Below are 22508 nucleotides of genomic sequence, written 5' to 3'. Positions count from 1 at the left end.
ACGGCGAATAGTTTCCATCGATTATCAGAGAAACTGTTCGCGATTTGCCATCCGTAAAAGCAGTGGCGTGCATCATCGCGCGACGATGCTTAGACCGACTTGCTCGCAGACATGTTTGCCCGTGGTTTACGACGAGGCTTGTGCCAGCCCGAGGTTTAAGACGCGTCGGCACGCATGGAGATATCGATCGTGGAGTATCACCGGAAAACTTTTATACCTTTTTCTATGTATCTACACGGCCTGTAATCGGTGTGCCCGGCTGGTCGTCCGCTCGTAAATCCTGGATCCCTCTAATCCCTCTGTCTCTCTTTTTACGATTCTAATTATTTTTGTAATTTACAATCAACCGGAATACCACGTCGTAATGATAAGAAAGTTTAACGTTCGTGACATGCACGATGATCGATGAGCATTGCGCGAGAAAAGATTCGAAAAAAGAAAAGCTACCGAGAATACGAGAGTTTCTAATTCCCGATCGCGACGCAATCTCTTATTTCTTACGCTTCGCTGAATAATCTGACGGCAAATAAAATAAATCTGCGCTGGCGTTTCGATGACGATAATATTATTACGTTAAGTCGCGCGACGTTTCGCTCCGTAGCGAAGAAGCTTACGTAATTCTTCGAAAAAAGTATGCCGAAAGATGCGCGATGTTAGAGGTTTGCAGATATTTCGCGTTGACAGCTCGAGGAAAACTATTTCGCGCTGATACTTCTTATTGGGCAGCTTTCATGGTGGAAACGCGAAGGAATGCGCGCGAGAGGAAGACGCGAGAACGCAACGGCGTGTTATCTGTCGTTTGTTGAAAGGCGGATTTGCGGAATGATATTTAGCCGCGGTAGAACTTAGCGCGCGTTTTACAGTAAAGTGCCGACTGCCCCCCTCGGTAAGTGGAAACGGCGTTATTGCACGCTCAGGCAGCACATATAAAAGTTGTTTCCCCGCAACAAAGGCAGGCGTCTTCCCTCGGCTTTATGTAAGGCTGTAACGAACAGAAGTGGCACAGTTTCGTACAGCGCCGGCATCGCCGACTGGAATACACGTGCATATCGCCCTCGCATGTTTCTGAACATTTACCGTATCTGCTGTGCGAGAAAATAGCGTCATTACGCTTCCGTTTTTTTTTTCAGTTTTTTGGTTTTTTTAATTTTTTTTGTTTGTTTTTTTTTTAAAGCTACGCTCACACTCAGTATTAAAAGTAGTTTTCTACAAAACTTTACATTTAATATAATTTAACTTGCATTAGATATATTTTACGATACGTAAATGTAGAAAATTAGTGAAAAAAAATCTCTCTGTTCCGGGGGGAAAAAAAAAAGAAAAATGCTCGTGTTGAAGTAATTTTGATCTTTCGCATGCTTTAACTTTCGGAATCTCGTTTTCCATATCCCTTTCTCCATATACAAAGAAGGCCACGGAATGGGAAAGATTTTACTATGCCACGGCACGTTTCGACGACTTCGCTAAACAACAATAATTATTATTCCGAACACGCAGTCGCTCAAACCCCCCCGTAATCGTCTCTTCGTCGAAAATCCGAGGGCGAGAAGTTGCGCGACGTGGAACAGATTAAAGCGTTAAGCTGCGCCCCACGGTAGTCAGAGGTGGTATCAGGAGGCGACGAAATAAGCGGCATAGGATTTTCATCCCCCGTCCGTACGTGTCAAGCGCCGCTTAATTACCCGGTCTAGCAAAGTTCCGGGCATCATCGGGAAAACTCGATAGCCGAAATGCATAAGCGATATGCGAAGGATGCATACCAACGTCGGGGCGCAATCCGCCGCTCGAGATACGCCCGACAATGTCGTACAGTTTAAAGGACAATTTTGTCCCATACGCCCTTTATTATCCCGGCGGACCTGGCTCATTCATGCTCCAAGTGTTTACAGGCGAATGTTATCTCTTTGCCCGATTTAACACGCTATCGGGTCGTTCATCGTTTAAACGAAATATGCAAATTACATTTAACGATAGTAGGAAAAGCTCTTCCGCGAGCTTACCGTGCAATTTAAATTCCAGCTTTGCGGAGATTCGCGGAGAGCGCGCGTTCCTAAGATTTTCGGCTCGGCCGTATCGCTTTGTTAAATTTTCAGTTGATTCTAATTATAAGTGTTCTCGTTTTCAACAGATATCCGCAAGAATATCTCAGTCTTAGGTATCGTGTCTAAATTTTTTTTTTTAATATTCGGTATCGCGAAATAGCACAAAGTGCATTTGTAACGATTAGGTGCATTGCTTTTACTTGAGTCTTTTACGGCTGATCGATTATATTCCGTTCGAGGGTGTGCGCAGACATATGAAGCTTCACGTGAAGCTGCAAGTAACGTCGGCAATCAGGGTACTACAGTCGTGATGAAAATACAGTGGCTTGTGGAAATCCGAAGCTTAGAGGATCCTCCGTCCGTTCAATGTACAATTATACAGTTCAAATGAGAAAGACGGTCGAAGGTCTCGGCTAACCGACAACAGCGGACGAAACTCTGGTTTCTAACGCGAGTTAACCGCCAGAGACGAGAGTTTATACGAGAGGTCAATATAGAGGCGTTCCTCGAATCATGACGTAAGCAGTTAAGCTTTTTGCATGCAAGACGGTTCGCTAATTAAAGCTTGCGTCACATCTTTAACTACGTGAAATTATTTTTTTAGGATAATATCAACGACATATTCGAGAGTTTTTTTCTTTTTTTTTTTTTTTTTTTTTCTACAAAAGAATTTAACATCGCCAACTAATGTGGAAAAAAATTAAAATATTACATGAATAAATTGTAATGCCGCGGAGAGTTATAAAACTCAATTATTAGTTACGTAAATGCTAACAAACATTTCTCTAAAATATGTTACTACCGCTCGCAAGAGACATCGTAAATAGGAGACACACACGTGCACGTTCCGCTGCATAACGTCGATATCAATGTTCCATGAACGTTCGCGCGACACTTCTTTTCCCAGGTTGAAATAAATTCATCCGCGTTTCCTTCACGCGACAGGGCAGTTTGATTCCCTAGCGAGAGATCTGCGACACGACAAGGTGGTTAGGATGTCTTCCTGACATCCAAAATGAAAACGCGCGTTGTTTCCACAACGAGCCAGTAACCGAAGGCGAGTTTCTGCCATGCGAACGTTCGTCGTGCAAGAATTTCTCGTGTCAAACAACGTGTCACTTTTTTTTATTATTTTTTTTTTTTTTTTTTTTTTATCGACGCGATGTTTCTACAATTGTTATTTTAAATAACAGTGCCGCGGCATGCAACCAACTGATATTTTGTGCCCTCTGTTTACGCAGAAATCGAACGCGATTCGAGATACTTCGCCTTCGCGAGATATTAAATAATTAATTCAGAATCACTAGTCTCGTTTAAATAAATTGGAAAATAGAATCCTTAATCCTTTGCAGTTTTTACGATGTACAAGACGTACAAAGAAATTGCTTCTGAATATTGATTTCACGTTGAAGAACTGCGGAGATCTTTAAAAAAAAATGCATTTAAACATCGAGAGGAATATTGAAGAAGTAAGCGCACTGTGCAAAAGCACATGTTAAATTGAAGCCTTCCTTACATATTTCCCTAAAGCTCGCGCACTTAAAATCATTCTGTATACGGTCCGAATATAGGCGCGAAATTTGCAAAGCCTAGCATAATCACTCGCGCAACATTTACCCGTTAACGTTACTTATCTCCATTTCCTATGAATTACTGATTGCACTTTGGGGAACTTAAATAATAAATCGCGGTCGATATTCCGGCCGGCGCGCTCGACCGCGGGCTTGTGTCTCTGGATTTACAACAAAGGGCACTTTAATCCGCCGCAGGAAATCCATACATAACGCGAGCATGTTTTCGCGGCCGCGAAATAAAACAATGACGACAGTATCCTTTTGCAACGGACGAATCTACGAGTGCGAGTTTACACTGCGGTGGTAGGTATTCATGACGCGCGCGCGAATGCAAGGGCGCGATGAGTTAGAGGGAGAGAGGACTTTTCCAACGTTCAGGTCGCGCGCCGCTTTGCTCTTTCGGCGCGCGCGATGCTTTCACAATTGTTTTCCTAAATGAAAGCTCGAGAAAGTGCAACCGTCGCTGGGCAAGGCGGAGCGAGGAGAAAAGCGCAGGACGGTAGTCGGACACGGAGGCGAGGGGTTTAAAAGGGCTTAGTTACACTGCATCTCATTGTTACTGTAGTCCGGTATCACCGACGCTTCCTACCCGCTTCCCAGAACTTTATGCCCTTCATCGCGAAAGTTTGGAACTTACCCTCGACACGAGAGCTTTTTAACCCCCGCCTACCTCGCTCAAGCCCGGCGAATCGCGGCCGCTAATGGCGCAAAACCTCTAGGCGAGATGATGCGCGATAGCAAAATTTGGACATTCGCGCGAGCACGCCGAGCTTGTCGCGAAAAGATTTCTTCGCGTGCTAAATTTTCGCGGAGATTATCACTTCTTTTGTTTACGTTACCGACGACAGGATCTCGTGCCTTTGCAAGAAACGAATGCGTTACTCGAGTCGAATAAAACAACGCTCGGTAATTGTATTAAATGTTCGAATAGATCGTATTTAATTTATTAAAACTTTATATGTAAAAAGAAGTATTCTCGCTCTTGTCAAATAATTAGTATAAGTAATTAATCGAAGGGAGGGAGGGAAAAAAGGTTGGAAACGGATAATTGCCAACTAATTTAATGACTGTTTAATTATTCGCAATCCATTACGGTATATCGAGTTGTATCGACGACAGCCGGAAATATTGTTGCACGTAGTTAAATTTTCAATAATGCATTTCCGGGTAACTATGTGAATTACTATCGACCACGTGGTAAAAAGCTTTAATTCCCGATCGGACTCCGCCAGGAACAATGCTATTTCCTGGTTCGGGAATTGGGATTTCGTGGTCATAAGGTCGAAGCGTGATATGACTTCCCTGTTCTGCAGAGAGATCGGGCTTTATTTAGGTTCGGCCTGATAAATTTGGTCGTATACAAAGTGGACGTGTTCGGGATTCCCCAAGCGACTTTGCTTACATCATTCGCGTTGATCTTCATCTTATACGGGGTCTCATGCACGATAACCGTAAATCTCGCTTTCCTAGTCTTTATTTTTGCTCACCGTACGCATCGAAACAAATTTTTCATTAGATTATTTACTAAATATTTAAAGTTTATTAAATAAAATTTCATAAAAGTATTAAAAAAAAATTTTGTTAAAAGATTTAAAGAGCAATTTTCCATAAAACAATGCCGGGGCGACAGAATTTTATGGTATCGGTAGAAACCCTTACGGAATTCTTCTTGCGGCTTGACATTAACGAGAAATTAATCACCGGCCATCAAGTGATTATCTAGAGCCTAACGATCGTTTTCACCAAGGTGTAAAAATCGCTCAGCTGATGCGAGCGACTCTTAGGTACGACATTCATTGATAATAATTGGATGAGCATCGCTGCATTATCGTCTTCCAATAACCGAGATGGGTCAGGGGACACATCTACTGCCAACTTCCAGATACTCCGGAGTCAGCAGAGTCATTACAAACACTTCGCGAGACTCTTAAGAACGCCATTTGCTCGCCGAGCCAAGTTCTCCGGCACCAATCGACGATATCTGAACGACACGTCGTGTCCCGCAATACGCATAATTTCCGAGTGACATCGCCGAATTACACGGCGACTTCGACAATACGATCATTAGTATCGGCAATTGCAGTAAATCTCAACAGTCGTGAAAGCTCGAAAGAATATTAGAGACGAACGTAATTCTCTGTATTTTTCTTTTTCCTTTTTTTTTCTCATTTAAATAATTTAACTGCTCATACTTATGAATTTACGATTGCGACGCGTACCTTCTTGTTTATCGACTTATTTTAAAAACGAAATATTTAAAAACTTCTACAGCATCAATCATGTAAAATCGATTGTCGTTAATCACGTCAAGTCAACGTCGGTTATTCAATATAAATTACGTTTTAAGTTTATTATAGCTTTGCTACATCACTTTATTTGAACTTCATTCGCCTTGGTGGATCAATCAATCGTGATTATCTCAACGTTGATGTAATAGATTTAAAAAAAAAATTACGAATGCCGATACCTATTGTTTCTCCCGCATGAAAAGGCAACTCGCTGCATGCGTCACAGCATCGGTGTTCTGGTTGATGGAATACAAACGCGATTTTTGGTTCGAGATAACCTTTCGATTCGATACGATCATCTCCGAAAGATGAATTTCTCGATAAGGAGATCAAGGAAATTGCGAGAGCTGTCGTGAAATCGACTGGTTCCAAAAACGTTTCATTTTCGTCTCGGTCATTCCCTTTTGTCTGAAGACTTCGCGTAGATAAAGCGGAAAGGTTGCATTAACCTTTCCAAAAAAGAGAAGCGCAACAACGAATACGGAATCGTTCTCTCGAGTAAAGTTTTTAAAACAAAAAAGAGAAATCGAGAAATGGCTTCGTATTTCGCGGCTATTACAATTTTTTTTTTTTTTTTTGAAACTTTATAAAACCACGTAACGAAATTTCCATCGTCGCGATCTCGTGGCTTCGAAGATGCATCTTTTACAAATGTATTTTTTAGTTCCCGCGTTCACGCTTATCAACGGACACATGCAGAATAATAGAAGTATATTGTGCTTCCATCACGTGTACGATTCGTATCAGTTCTGTGCATAACACGCAGTAATGTAATATAAATTTTTTTTCTTTTTTTAATGAAAAATTTCACGTTTTGCTATAGGATTTTACGGTGTTATTTATGACTCGAAATTGCCGCGGTGAGAGGTTTATTTCATGCGTTTTATGTTACATGTCAACCATATTTTATGTGTAATTTTTTGCCGCTGCAAAAATATTACATAAACAAAATATTGTGCGCTCTAAAGTAAAACTTCCGGCGCAAATAAATTCGTCTAAAATAAAATTATTTCTGTCACAGTTGTCTTATTCATAAAACTATAAAGCGCAGAATTATGCGCAGAGTCAAAAGTAAATGATATAAAAAAAGTAGGATTAATTGAATTTAATATCCCATAAATTAAAAGAGAAGGATATCAAGAAAAATTGAACTTGATTCTGGTTTCCGCGGCTAACATCTGCGATATTATTTGTGCGTATTTTCCTAATATTATTTACAGCGGGAAAAATTAGTGCTCGTGCTATTAACAGCCGCGGCAAGGTAAAGAACGCTAGGCGATTCGATCGGAATTAAGGTGAGATTGCCTTTCGCGGGTAACTGTTCCTCGGGAAATCCATCGTAAGATCAATCATGCAAACCTTTTCAATCGGCGCTTAACGGAAATAAACGTAAGAGGCGGCTGCAATCGCAGTAAACATAAATGCATTGCAGACACGGGCTCCATTAGAAGAAGTGCCGTCGCTTGTAGAACCGATATTGGAGGGGACGTTGCTCGGGATTATCCTGTGATTCGCCCCGGAGCCGCTCTGTGCCGAGGATTCAGGCAACATTGGAAATTGTCACTTTATTCGAAGGAGGTTCTTACGGAAGGCTAGTGTCCGACTATCTTTTAGCTCTCCTCGTCTCCTACGCCATACAATTGTTTCGAACGAGGAGCGAATGGCAGGAGTGTTCGTGGAACGGGGTATTCCATGAAGGGTTGCGAAAGAGCGCCGCCGGGGATGGATAAAGCGAGCACAGTGGGAACATAACGACTGCATTCAGTCCGAGTACTTCGCCGTGGTCCGTATTTTGCAACGACTTAACGAAACTTATATTGATATTTGAACATCGAAACGCGTCGCGTGGCATTTCGCAAATTGAGTCCAGACAGGTAGCCGCACATGTAAGCGTCATGAACGACGTGAGTAACGTTGGAAACTAAAAAATGTATACGCCGGTTATTTCGTTGAAAACGATAGTCTCGCAGTACGTAATGGAAACGTACAACGCCATGAAAAAAAAAGAAAAAAAAATAAAACCTATTCCCGACTTTCCAGCTTTGACAAAAATCATATATTCATCTTAAAATCGAACTATTTTAATTCATGGAGTTGCGACGTGCCAATAATTTTGTCCCTCCCATTTTTTAATATTTTTTTATTGAAGTTAGATGATACAACGTCAAACTTATTGCTGAAATTAACTCTTTCACTTAGTTTTCGAATTCAGAATCAGTCTTTAAAAAAAAGAAAAAATTTAATTTTACGCAACTTTTTTACAACACGTATAAATATTCAACGGTAATATAAATATCACCGAGACGGGGAGCAGCACTTACGTTAAAATATTAAGTGAAAACAAAATGTATATAGATTAATTATTATTTTAGTAAAAATATCTTACATTAGATTTATTATTTAAAATTATTCAATGGCTACTTTATGGTAAAATTATATTTAATTACAACGATGAGTTTTCTCATCGAAATTTGTTTTTCTATTACGGGCTTAAAGTGCGTTATTAGATAAATCCTATGTACACAACGCTAAGGCAAAGTATATATGTTCCTTGTGTAAATCAACACAAAGCATGCAACGTAATTTTTTTTCATCTCGTGAAATTTATGGATAGAAATGTACGTGTTTGTAAAATTAATCTTGGCTGACGATAAGCAGATACTATAATTTAGATCAAGTATATCATTAAGGTCAAACAGTCAATTGGTATCGTTTTATCTAATCAGGGATATTGTAGGTATCTTCCCATATTGTAACGGATCAATAAAAGATCATTATCAAATAATTATTTTTGTAACGGTATGCAATATCAAAAAAATTTATTTCATAATATTTCATGATATAACATTTGCCGAGTATTTCATTACTTCATATTATGCAAGTTAAAAATTCTAAGTACCGATTTATTCAGTTATAACTGAAATAACGTTGACTTTTTTTCTTTTTAATTTCTGTTTAAAGGAATCTTCACACAGTGAGATAATTTTAATAAAGTTCTAATAAAAGAATTATACCTCTGGATCCACTGAGATCAATTATCGTATTACAGCCGATATCATTGTTTCTTATCTATAATAGACTGAAGCAGATATCATTACGTCGGATCTTTCATTACTTTGCCAATAGAAAGATGAATGTACTGGTAGACGGTATTGCAATTTGAACGCCATTGAGAATTGTGTAAACGAACACGGTTAAACTGTTAAATCATTTTGCACGTTCATACATTTGCCCTTCACTATGATAAAGACAATTTATATCTCAGAAGCAGTATCATCACTTCGTCGCGGATATTCAAATAATCGTTAGACAAATAAACTCGCAAGTCTACGTGGAATGAATGCACAATATTTTTCAATGACGTAACGTATTGAATAACACACGTGCGGCTGCCTCGAGATAGCTTCGAGACATTAATTCGCCGCAGTTATACGTTTTCGTTTCAGTCGACGTGATTAAAAATCCGTGCTAATTTGAAGACCGCATTATATTATATTAAAATTTATAATTAGTGAAAACGGTATGTCGCAACTAAGTTGCACCGGTAATGCTTGATTGGTGCAGCTGCGCATCGCAATATCTAATTTGCACGAACATGCCTGAAATTCCTGTCATTTTCCTATTCCGCCCGCGCGTATAAACGCGCGTGCAATATTGCACGCAATTAGAATTTTGGACGGCTACGGTGGCCGATATGTTTCGCGCACCGCGCGTGATCGCTGAATAATGTAATTGAAAACTACCGACGAGCGGTCCATTTCGTTTAATCGGTTCATATAAATAAATCGCGTGCGACTGCGAGCGCGCCGATACTTCAGAATCGCGGCCGAGTATATAATTTCAGTCGTTGGCCATTAACGATTCAATCGATACTTATCGGCTTTGCCTGAGAATTAATCAATTCATAAAAAAATCATCGTTATTGAACGGGCTTACAAAATGCATGCAAGAATTTCGTACAGTCGCGAGAGATTTACTATGAATCTTTAACAATTAACATTTATTCTAAAATAACTGCGCTGATAAAGTTCTGTTACAAAATTTAAATTTGACAACACAAAATGTACCAATTTTATTTCTCCTAATAACTCGATCGATATTTAAAGTTCATTAACCTAGCATTGTTGTTAATAAAGAATCCCGTAATTTTTTTAATTCAAAGATCGAAACTATTCGTTGGATATACATGTTACAATTAGATACTACAATATTCGGCATGAAAATGAATACGCGCAAGTGAAAACAAATATTTTAAAATATATGTGAAAATTGCATCGTACTTTAAAATAATTCAACGTTAATTTCGTCTAAATACTACTATCACTAACCAGATAAATTTCCACTTATTGCGTCACCGTTAAACTTTTTTTTTTTATCATACCAATGCCACGTTGATTACGCCAGCAAATCAAGTAAAATGATATAATCCTAAGAGACGCGTGATGGAAAACGATGACTTGCACAGATGTCGTAATGTTTACAGTGCAACTTTATAACTGAGCCAATTAACTTCCTGAACAAGAGACAATTCGTGCAAATTGTTAGATGACAAAATATTGTTTGTTACATAAAGAGTCTAGAGATTGCGTAAAAAAAAAAAAGTTAAATGCAGACTGCATAGCTTATTCATTATGCGCGTGCAAATAATTATTTAACATAATCTATTACGGTCTTTCTCTTTATACCACTCATTTCATTTTAATCTGCATCTATATACATACATATCGTTAAGATAAAATTCTTTAATAAATATTATATAAAGATCTCATAGTTGTGAAACTTTAATACAGACATGTATTAGTAATTCTGCTATAATTGGTCAATTATTATATGGAGTAGATGAGCGGATAATATACGATTATCGATATTCAAATCGTTTCATCATCCTTTCTACAAAAGAGCAGCACGTTTTATATATTAACCGAGATGCATATACTGATGCAGCGAGAACCAGAGAGATATTTTTTTCTTTTTTTTCTCTTTAAATATCACATATGAATTTCATATCCCGAGATAACGCCTATAATAGACGACCTTCGTGAATAATTCCGCTATATTCTCGCCGTTGAGAAAAATTATTCAAGTTTAGGATGGCGGCATTATGGACCACTGCGAATAATGCATGAATTAATTTTGGAAATCGTACATCCTCGAAATCTGATGAATTTCGTGCAGCATCCTTATCTATATAAAATCTGGTTCACTTGCAATGTATTGCTTGTTCACCGTGTAATAGATACTCGTTTGTAATTTAAACGTGTCAGTCTGTTTAATGACATAAACCCCTCTCGCGTCTCGGTATCGGGATGATAAAAGCACGCTTCTAGCCGCTCGTTACATTCAGTTTATGAACGTACGGGTACCGTCGGTCTTATCATCGCTCCGTTATTTCACTTAGGTTAGTGATCAGAAAACTTATTGAAGGATATATCGACAATTAATAAATTAATGTCAACCACGGTATCTAAAGATCAGAATAAATCAAGAAGTCCGGCGGTATAAAGAGTGACCAGGCAGATCACTAGATGTAATGTTCGTGACAGATATTATTTACAGTGCCCGCAATCTCACGCGAGAAAGTAAAAAAAAAAAAAAAAAATTTTTTAACACTGATATAGATATAAATAAATTCTGTCATTTTTATTCCGAGTGCACTATTTCACGGCTGGTGATGCGATAAGGCGCAGTGAAGTGAGCGTTAAATATAAATAAGTAAACTAATGAAATCGAAAACAAGTGATTTACACATGTGTACATTGGTTATTATCAAGTTTATTCCATGCAATTTGTCTGACAACTGTAAGTCGTGTTCTCGAGAAAAAAGAAAAAGAAAAAAAAAAAAAAAAAGAGATTTAAGTAACAAACAGATTGATTGAAATAATATTATAGTCGTTTTAAAGAATTAACTAAAATCAACAACATATTAACATAGTAATAAATATTAATAAATATTTTTACGTAATAACGAAAAATATAAATTGCAATTTTGTCCAACATTATAAGATAAACGAAATCGCTACAAGATTGATTAGAAGTTTAGTTAAAACATTTTTCATTTATCTTATCACTGAATAAGTTACACATATAGGATACGAAACGAGAAAATCGACTTTTACCCGATGTTTTAATGCGCACTAAAATATTATCATAAATTCTTATTCAGACTTATTATTAACACATTTATTTGTCATTGGTATTAAAAAAAAAAAAAATTTAGTATTTCTAATAAACGTATAAAAAGTAATACATAAAAAAAAAATCAGCAAAATGTAAAATATTGATTTTTTACTCGATGATATTAATTGTCTTCAACGTGAAAAAGTTAGGTTCATCTTTTTTAATAGCGCAAAGATTTTTCCGCAACTAATCGTACATTATACAATCATAGCACACGCGGTTACGTAACTTCTTAACAATCAATTATTTCTAGATAAAAAGTTTCAACTGCTTATTAACGTCAATTTTCACAATAGAAAATATTAGATAATTTAAGCATATCAAAATTGTGTAAGAAAAAAAAACAAGTGAAAATGAAAGACATTACAGTTTTCTTACTTGGATCTTTGAAATTATAAGTTATTTATAGATTATTAAAATTAAATGTATTTTTATTACTTTAGTCATTAAACGCCTATGTAACCGCGGAAGGATTTGATTCTAAGGAAACCGCGGAAAACATTTCTGAGAAAACTCATCAAGGTGAAATATGGTCGGCGTCATTCGACCACAAGTACGTACGCGATCGCGGCGCGCCAGACGCGTCGTAAATTTCTCGCAAATACCGCAACTCGATCACGTTCGACGGGATCTCAACGCGGAACGTACGTATGCCCCGTTGGCCAAAAAGGGAAAAGGGAAAAGCGGCTTCCCATTACGCTCTTAATTGAAACAGCGATTTCAAACGTAGGAGAATGCGTCCGTCTTGAATATCGACGGACACGGAGAACGAAACGACGTTAAAGCAAGCGAAGGAAGAAAAAAAAAAGAAAAAAAAACCGACGGAAGGGGCGCGACGAAGAAAGGGTGGAAAAGCTGGAATGAGCGGAGATTCGGCCGAAAAAGAGAGAAAGAAAACGTGATAAATCTCGCCGCGAACAATAAGTTATCGTAAAGAATCGTTTTCGCGTTTCGTGACACGGCGGGAAGAACAATGATTTGTCGAGGAAATTCTCCAATTCCAATTCCAATTTCAGAAATGGCCCTAGAGACACAGACATGGCTGAATCTATGCTTCGTAGAGAAGATCCTGCGAAAGTCGGAAGGCGACAACTCGATCCAGGTGATCGATATATTCTCGAAACCGGCTACTGCTAAAGGTGACAACTACACTAGCGACATGATCAGGATTACTGTCGAATTTTCGCGTGACCAAGGCGGCCATAAAATTACCGAAAAGAAATCAATCATTGCCAAAGTATCGCCTTTGAACGAAGGCGTTCGTCAGGATCTTGCAAGTTTATTAAATTACTACAATATATTTCTAATAAGATAAATCGTAAAATAGATTATTAGCTAACTTTGTATAAATTTTCTACAGGTCGAACAATCAGGTATCTTTGACGTTGAAATATCGATGATGTCGCATACCCTAAATAAAATGAATGAGCTGTTAGGGCCTAAACATCTTGTAAGCGCGAAAGGGCTGCATGCCCAAAAAAATCCAACACTTTTAATAATTGAAGATCTTGCACCTCTCGGTTTCCGGATGGCTGATCGATTATCCGGTCTCGATCTAACTCATTCAATAATGGCTCTTCACGGACTAGCTAGGTTTCATGCAGCTTCTGTAGCCTTATGCGAAAAGGTAAATCGTTACGTGACCTAATTTTAACCTTTTATTACGACAAGAATTTAGATCAGTCACACGAATTTTAAAATTAAATTTAAAGTTTAAGAAAGAAAAAAAAAAAGACTATGAATTTCTCATATAATACATTTAAGATTGCAAGTAAATTATTAATAATTACTCAATATAATAATATCAAAAAGGGTTTATAAAAATTAAAATAGAATTGTACTAAGATCAAGGAAAATTATTATGTTCATAAACAATTGTTACATTAACTGAATCCGAGATAAATATCAGTGTAGTCCTAAACTCTAATGCTACGCTAGATATGTACGTTGTAATAATGCGTGGGGCATAATGGTTACCATAAACCGCAGCGATTTTGTATAGTCAAATGGGAGTTCGAAACTACACGGGGAATGATCCAGCAGAAACGCCTAGCGGAGAATAACCGTTTTAACCAAAACCCAATATCCTTTATTATCCTTTATTGCGTCACGTGCCTCGGAGTTTAGCCAAGAAAGCCAGTTTAAAAAAGTATCTTTCACGAAACTTATAACTATAATATATTAAAACTTGCATTAAAAAAAAATCGTAACACGTAATAATTCATTAACAATTTTTCTTAATAAAAATAAAATATCTCTCTTTAATGAAAGTATCTCAATGTCTAGGAACCAAAGCAAAAAGAGATGTACGCGAAAGGAATGTTTAGCGAAGGGCAGCCGCAAGACTTGCAAAATTTTTTCGTTATGGGCGTTAAAGCTTTAGGAGACGAGGTTGCAACTTGGCCGGGAATGGAAAAGTAAAATTTACAAGCATATTAATATAATATACAGATACAGAATTTGTAGCACATATTCGTGCTTCAAACGCAGTTTTAATCAATTTTATGTGATGTGATTTTTATTATAGATATGCGGAAAAAATTCTTAAACTCTCCGATCACATATATAAAATAGGAACGGACGCAAACAAGTTCTCCGAACACGATTTCAATGTTATTAATCACGGTGATTTTTGGGTGAACAATATGTTGTTCAAATACGACAGCGATGGCAAACCTATTCAGCACATTTGTGTGAGTATCATCGAATAAGTAAAATAATTCCTAAACACGAGTCGCGCTTTTTTCGCGGAACGTAAAAATTTTTTTTCTTTACCCCGCGGCATGGATTTCGTGTCCAATTCAATTGCCGAGGACTCAAAAGATCGTGACCGTTCGAAAGAGTTCGTTTGATATTACAGGTGGACTTTCAACTATGTCTTTACACATCTCCGGCAATCGATCTTCTCTATTTTCTTAGTACTAGCCCTTCTCCGGATGTTATTGAAAACAAGAAAAGCGTTCTGTTAAACGAATACCTTAGCACGCTATCGGCGACAATGAAGCAATTAGGTTGCAAGACGCAGCCACCCACTATGGAGAAACTGAATGCTATGTTAAAAGAAAGAGCTAGTTACGGAATGATAGCGTCCTTTACAGTTTTACCGATCGTACTGTGCTGTAAGACTGAGGCGAAAGATTTAGATGAAATCATGAGCTCTGGCACATTCGTAAATCCAGGTTTAAAGAGTGAAAATTACAAAAAGTTGATGAGTAAAAGACTTTTACAGTACGACGAGATAGGACTACTTGACCTTTAATGCACATTTAATCTATTAATAAAATGATAGAAAAAATAATATAAAAAAAAGCACAGCAGTAAATATAACTATGTAAATTAGTAACACTGACACGATATGTTATGAACTTCGTTTAACGAAGAAAACATCGTAAAGTCGACATAACATATTTTTTAGTACAAGAAATTAATTTTATTAAACGTGTTAAATTAAATGCGTATTTTTAATAATATATCAGAATTATTAGTCGGCATTTTTATTAAAAAGTAAGAAAATTTTATAAAAGTTGACTATTTTTACATTGTAGGTACTATAAACTAAAACGTAACAAATTAATACAAACATAAATTATATCCAGTATTAATAAAGGCATAAATTATTTAGATCTCTAATATATAATTACCGCTTCGCATATATCTTTGTGACAAATAAATTTAGACTTAAACTAAACTTTCATAACGTTTCTCGCGGATTAATTCTGATTTTGAATGAATTTACGCGACATAGTTTTGCGTGCGTGTTGGCCGTTTCGCGAAAGCAAAATAACAAGATGCAAAAAACAAAGAAGTAGAAATGAAATTGCTGTTGGACACGCTGTGCCGTGGCATATATCTATTTTATGGATTAATTGCGTTACTCTAGATAAAACATTTGTTGCAGAAAAAGAATTTTAACAAGATAAAAAATTTGTTTGTGAGATTAAGATTTAAAAAATGGAACGAGTCAACGATACTTGTACATATACGTTGCGTTAGAACAAAAGACAACAGCACAAGCGGATTATGAATGTTTTAACGAGATTTGGCTTATAATTCACGTCGATTTTAGAGAGAATCGAATAATTATCATTCGTGCTGATGTTGAAAATGATATCGATGTTATGGTATACGTTAAATGCACTACCGAATAATTAATCTTTGTTGTGGCTGAACAATGACTCCAGTTACTTATGGTATTTTATGAAATAAATAGTAGGAAGTCATTATTTTACGAACGTAATCGAGTGAAATTTCCAGAGAGAGATCGCATGGTTAATATGAATATGAATAAATGTAGTATAGTTTCGTTAAAATTAAATAGTTGACGAACTCAGATAATTTTGTCATCAAAAAGATTATAAAAAATTAATTACTATTTTCTAACAATTATTCAAAAATATATTGGCTCAAATATTTTTGTCTATACCATAAAAAAAAAACCCCAAGATCTGATAACGTACACATACACTTAATAACTTTTTATTTAATGTTAAGTACGTAGAAGATAAAATAATATGACAAATAGAAGATGAAAAGTAGAGTATGAAGTGAGTCAAATTGAAATTGCAGAATAGAATCTGATCATATTGATTGCACATGTTACTAACGAGCAATTGGCGTTTGCAAACCCCATGTCTCAACGCGGCAATTGGAACTACGCATCAATAGATGTCGATTTTGATTTCACAAGAACAGTAATATCCCAATAGATTATTAGATTATAACGTAGTAGCAAATTCAATTGGAAGCCCGATTTAGCAAATGTAATCGTAATGCATGTATTTATCGATTACCTCCGGATCGATGGTTTAAATAAATATTGAAGTAAAACATTGTCCAATGTTGCACTGATTATAACTGTCTACGTCGAAAATGTTGCGGCTGAATTTTCGAATTAAATTAAAATAAGTTTTGCTTCAATTTAATTACTTTCGCGTAATTCGTTTCTTTTTTTTTCCCAATTCAAATAAAATATATCAACACATCGTAAAATTGCTCATGTACGATACGTCAACTTTCCCTTTTGGAGCCGTTTAAATCTGCCGAATCGTGCTCATTTCAAGCACCGCGCACGTCAATGAACCATATAAATTCCCAAGCGCAACAATTAAATCCCGACGAGCCACCGCGCGTGCAATCGCACGCACTCATCGAAATTGCGTGGCTGCGTGTGAAATATGCCGATTCCGGGGGCGACCTCATGGAGACCGGGCTCGATGAACCGCGAAAGCTAATTAATATCTTCGGGAAGTTGGGATATGTATTTCGCCTTTCAATTGAAAGGCCGAACGTATGCCTATTCCCCGGCTGGCGTGTATGTCGTCTACGCGGTCGCACAATTCGCGCGCGCGCTCGTGTTTGCGATTCCGTGAGCGTGTGTCTGTGCGCATACGCGTGCAAGTGACATGGAACAAATGGCGATATTAATTACCGCGATTTGCCATCTCCGATACTGAAATCGACCTCTATTAATCTAAGCTTACACCTTTCGTTCGGCCCGCGCCTTGCTTGCGTGAGAATATATTCATCTTTGTTTAATCCTATCGACATTACGCTCTTGCTCGTTAATCATTATGGCCTTCAATTATTGTAAAAAAATTAAAAACATCAGACCAAACATGTATATTATATGATAACCCGTGCACGCGCGAGAATTTTTTTTTTCTATTGTGCGAGCAAGTAAAATTTTTACCGTTTATTTTTTTTTATTTTGTATTTTCCTCTGAAACACTCGACCAATGTAAATGGTCCGACTAGCCGAATATTTGGTATTGACTTTTTGCGACGGATCATTTGTTATACGGAGTAACATTAAACTACGCGATCGGTTTACATTCCAGCGAGAAGCATGTTTTTTTTTATTTTCTTTTTTATTATTATTCAACATTGCCGCCGCACGTCTCGCACGTAGTTCTATTTTTAAATGTGCAATTTATAATACCTCAGCTTGTTAAAATTGCACGAATGGCATAATTATCGCCGCGTAACAATCGAAAGAGTTTTACATTTGAAATAATTTCATTACGAAATGACAGACTTTCTACACGTAAATAATAAATATATCTCGTACAATGTAACATGCAGCCAATGTTTGTTACGTCATTGCGCTCCGCATTGCAACGACGACCACATTGTATTGTAATTAAATGTTAAAACAGAAACGTGATTTCATTTTGATGTTTCAGTGATGACTTTGCTAATTGAGGTAATTTTAAATTTAAAAACACCCCTGCTCGATATTAAATGCACGCAAAGACATGCAAAATACGAGGTTTTATCAATAATTTCAGAAGCTCAATAATAACTGTAATATGCGATATCGTATAATAATTAATAACGTATACTTTCTTTATTCGCGGAAGAGTTTAATGTAAAACCTTGAGGATTTCAGAATTATCGGATTTTTATCGACGCTTATGTTGGCGATGAGCGCCTGTTCATTTTTAATCAAGTGGGCAAGTACTTTATAATAATCGATAAGATTCCGAGGCGCTGTTTTCCGCATTGATATGGCTATTGAAACGGCATCGTGATAACATATTGACCAATGTAGGACGTAATAGGCTATTTCTGTATCAAATAAGCTAATACATCAATATCATTACTCAAAGTCTCGAATCACGATACCAGGCCGAGATAGGAAAGCGTCCCTCTCCGCCCATATTTCACATCTTGAATACAATCTGTGGTATCTGATCATAGTATCCCGAGACTGGAACACTGCAACGAAGATTCTATTCATTTCACGACAAATGCGGCGTTATATCAACTAAGTGAATCGTCGATAAACCCTTAATTAATAACACCATGGCGTGCAATATGTAATCATATTTATGAGTCATATCTATGAGTCTTTCTAAATCCGAATATTAATTGCTTAAACAATTGAAATTACGACGCAACAATTCTTATTCGTAAATCGTTATTTAATACAGCTGTATGTCGCAACAAAACCGACTTTGCTTGAAGCATTTACACCGTAATCATTAATTTAATTATTTGTTTAATGAAATAATTGCAAAATAATTCACAATAATATAATTAAAATTGAAATTCGCAGCGCTAAAAGCAGGAGAATAAAATAATGCAAAATAGAAGAGAATGAAAAAGAAAGTAACAAAGTCTGAATATCGAAACCGAGCGCAGCGCAAGGGCTTGATAAACCCGATAGCGATTCATCACATTTAACCTTATTCACAATAGAGCCCACTGGAGCTGGTCGGTCGGGGGATTAACAAAAAAAAAAGGGGAAAAAAAAGAGGGGGAGAGGGTACGAAAGGAAGAAGCAGAAAATTACTCGCCGGTCCCAGCGAAATTGAAGCGCGAACTTCGTCGACCAACCCACACCTAGCCCGTTCCCGCCGTCACACATTCGCGGCCTTTGTCTCCAGGAACTGATGCGGTATCACATGTGTAAAAGTAATATCTGGTATGCGAGTACCAGTCAAAGGGGTCCCCGCGTTTGAGTTATATAAGGCCAGACTGTGCCCGCCGAGCGCGGGCGTTCGAACACGTTGGGAAGGGTTGAAAGAGGGACCGCCGCGCACATACACGCGCTTAGCAATCGCGTGTACGTGTGCATGAGGGTGCGAGAAGAAGGGCATCGCGAGAATATGAGGCGGACTTGCACGAGTACGTCCTGCGCGTATATGTATATATGCGTGTCGAGGACAGGGGGTTGATAAACGCCTCTCCCGACCACTCTTCCCTGTCACCCTCACCACCGACTGTCTTCCCCGCAATCATCTCGCCGTCGCGAGTATTCATAAACTACTCAGACAACGTCTGAAACTTTATGTCGCGACCTGGCGATGCTTTGATACGAAATAATAGCAGGCGCATAGTAATGAAGATCGCGCACGTTCGCCGGCAGCGCCTGACCTGTTCTACGATCGTATGAGCGTTTCTCTTCTATTATCTGCAGAGAACTCGCGTGCGATATAATGCGAAACGGAATCAAATCGCGCAATTTAACGCCGCGTGAAAGGAGGCTCTCTGACGTTTAAACGCGTAAGCTCTCGGTTAGTGATAAAAAGATTACAAATATATTCTTTTGAGAAAAATGATATATCCGATAAATCATATTAATTTATGCGTGATAAAATAAATGAAAATTTCTACATTTTATTATTTTTTTTCTTTTTTTTCTTATTTGTAGCGATTGTTCTCCTCTGACCAAATCAGTCACAATCAGGGAGAGCTATCGCCGCCGTGCAATCGGACAATCGGTCGATTCCAGAAGCACAATTAGATCGACAGCTTCGTACGAATGGTATAAGAGTCGACGCGGAACAGGCTAAAATAAATAAACGCCATAATTCACGTTCAACAGTTACGAACGGTTCAATTCGCGATTGGAACGGGTCCAACGGCGGACGGGTGATTCGGGGAGGGTGGGCGGGCGTGTGGTAATAGACGGGGTGGTATGCATTACGTGCGCACGAGGGTGGCAAATAACTTGACTTCGTAAAGCGCGCAACGACGCGACGCGAGCGTTCTCCGAAATTAATTTAAAAGACAGTATTTCCTATCGCGGGCTTAGCACCTGCATAATCTCGTCGCACCCTCGCAATTCACACCAATGCGCACCCTCCCCTCCCTCCCCCGGTCTCCCATGCCCCCGATACGACCTCGTTGCCGGTTCAAAATAAGTGGATTACCTTAACTTGATAAAACGAGGATCACATTTTATCGTGTTAAAGGAAAACCTTCCGTCTTTCCTCTCCTTTCCTCGCACTTGAAATCTCTTACTCCCTTTTGCTCCCGATCGCAGCGTGTGCTCGCCGCCTATTCACGCTCCTAACGTGGTCCAATTCTCGACTGTCTTTATTCCTCCATAATTTATTGCTTTTCTTTCAATTGCCTGCGTTTCCAATTACTTAACACGGAGAGATACAAAGGCGACGACGACGGAGGACCATTTTTACTATTCGCGGCAAAAGTTCAACGGATTTCTGCCGATTGATACGAACCGCGAGAGATTCTTTTTTTTCGTTTGTTAATAGGTGTACAATAATTTCGATGCGACCCGAGCGAGCAGAAATGGAGCAAAATCGTGCACACTTAATTTCACTTTACACTTCGCTATCTCGTTCGCTACTTTACAGTTAGCGTTTTCGCGGCAGCCGGGCGTAGCCGGCGTACGTGCATCGGATGCACACGTAATGCGCACTCCATCAGTGCAGTTGCGGTCTAGAGCACTATCGCCGAAACAAGGACGGAAAAAAAAAAGGGGGGGCGAGTGTGAAAGTGAGGGAGGCAGAAGGGAAGAAGAGACAGTTACGCGAAACAAGCGATTATCACTTTGTCGCGCGAAAACTCGCTTACTCCCCAAATAATTCCCGTCCTACATCGTTTGCCGTATAAGCGTGCTCGTGTGTGCTAATACAACCCAGAAGAAACATCCCCGACCGGCGAAACCTGCTTTCGCTTACATATCCAGGTAATAATTTTACTTAAACTGACAGTTTCACGCTTACTTCCTCCGCGGTTTTCGTTCGCGTTAATAAAGTTTATAGAAAAGTCAGAGAAATAAAAGAAATTAAAAATTAAAAAAAAAAGCGTGTTTAAAAGAGCGCCTCAAGATTACAGATTTGTACGGGATATTCAAGAGGATTAAGAAACGCAGTGGTGGAATAGGCGAAATTTACATTTATCGTATATTCTTCTTGCCCGCGAGATAAATTATCTCCGAGAGAGATCCCGTGCGTACGCCATTATTCTTTACCGAGACAAGACAGGATAATCCGTAATCTTATCCTAATGAATGTCCAGTTAAATTCAATCCCTTAGGGACGTATAACCGTTTCAGCATGCGCGCAAGTTACGGACTAGATTCCGATGGGATTTCTTTCATTGGGCTCCATTGCCCGGTTCTACTGCCACGCTCAATTATGATATTAAACTTCCCGCTGACATGGACGCGAAGCAATTTCGCGGGATTAAAGTTCCATACAAGTTCACAAACAGCGCTTCTTCCGTAAGACGCGGGAAATGAGAGGCTTTTCTGGAATGCCTCGTTGCGTTTATTCTCAATGCTGAATTATTTCTTTCAAAGCGCGCGCCGGGGTCCAGAACCGCTGCGGGATAGAAATAATGATGCGTCCGCGGCGCCGAAATAAAAAGGTGAAATAAACTGATGCGAGCGGCAGCGGCGATAACGCCATTACTCGCAATCCCGCGGTATTATCTGTGACATTACCATAACTGAAAGCGTATCACGACGACCTCTTAGCGGGGGGAAAACACGACAATGGATAAAGTATTACCGCCGCGAGACGGATATAAATTGAACGTGGCAATAGATCCATCTGTCATACAAGCGAAAAAAGATAAACCGATATCGAGATTTAAATAAACGGGAAATCTGAATAAGTTTACTCTCAAGTTTGTTCGACATATCAATTTCTCGTAAAAGGAGTGACGTGTTA

General features: G+C 38.4%; 3 protein-coding genes across 14 annotated transcripts in view; 2 read left to right on the top strand and 1 right to left on the bottom strand.

The window, feature by feature from the left end:
* LOC139111861 (protein amalgam) overlaps window positions 1-22508 on the bottom strand; it is a 159361-nt gene that overhangs the window by 97268 nt on the left and 39585 nt on the right. The window lies entirely within an intron of this gene.
* Window positions 1-22508, top strand: part of LOC139111863 (uncharacterized) — a 150000-nt gene that overhangs the window by 91129 nt on the left and 36363 nt on the right. The window lies entirely within an intron of this gene.
* On the top strand, window positions 10987-16998 carry LOC139111858 (uncharacterized). 3 transcript variants are annotated; one of them, XM_070672418.1, is made up of 6 exons: window positions 10987-11302; window positions 13098-13354; window positions 13442-13708; window positions 14368-14498; window positions 14609-14774; window positions 14942-16998. In XM_070672418.1, exons 2-6 carry the CDS (start codon window positions 13100-13102, stop codon window positions 15338-15340), a joined length of 1218 nt encoding a protein of 405 aa, XP_070528519.1. In that variant the 5' UTR covers window positions 10987-11302; window positions 13098-13099; the 3' UTR covers window positions 15341-16998. The 3 variants fall into 3 exon arrangements, with proteins under 3 accessions (XP_070528519.1, XP_070528520.1, XP_070528518.1); XM_070672419.1 differs by lacking the exon at window positions 10987-11302 and adding an exon at window positions 11312-11703; XM_070672417.1 differs by lacking the exon at window positions 10987-11302 and having other exon boundaries at window positions 11738-13354.

Source organism: Cardiocondyla obscurior, linkage group LG25, assembly GCF_019399895.1.
Source record: "Cardiocondyla obscurior isolate alpha-2009 linkage group LG25, Cobs3.1, whole genome shotgun sequence".
Taxonomy (NCBI): domain Eukaryota; kingdom Metazoa; phylum Arthropoda; class Insecta; order Hymenoptera; family Formicidae; genus Cardiocondyla; species Cardiocondyla obscurior.
Note: the sequence above shows the minus strand (reverse complement) of the source record. Positions and strands in the feature narration are given on the sequence as shown.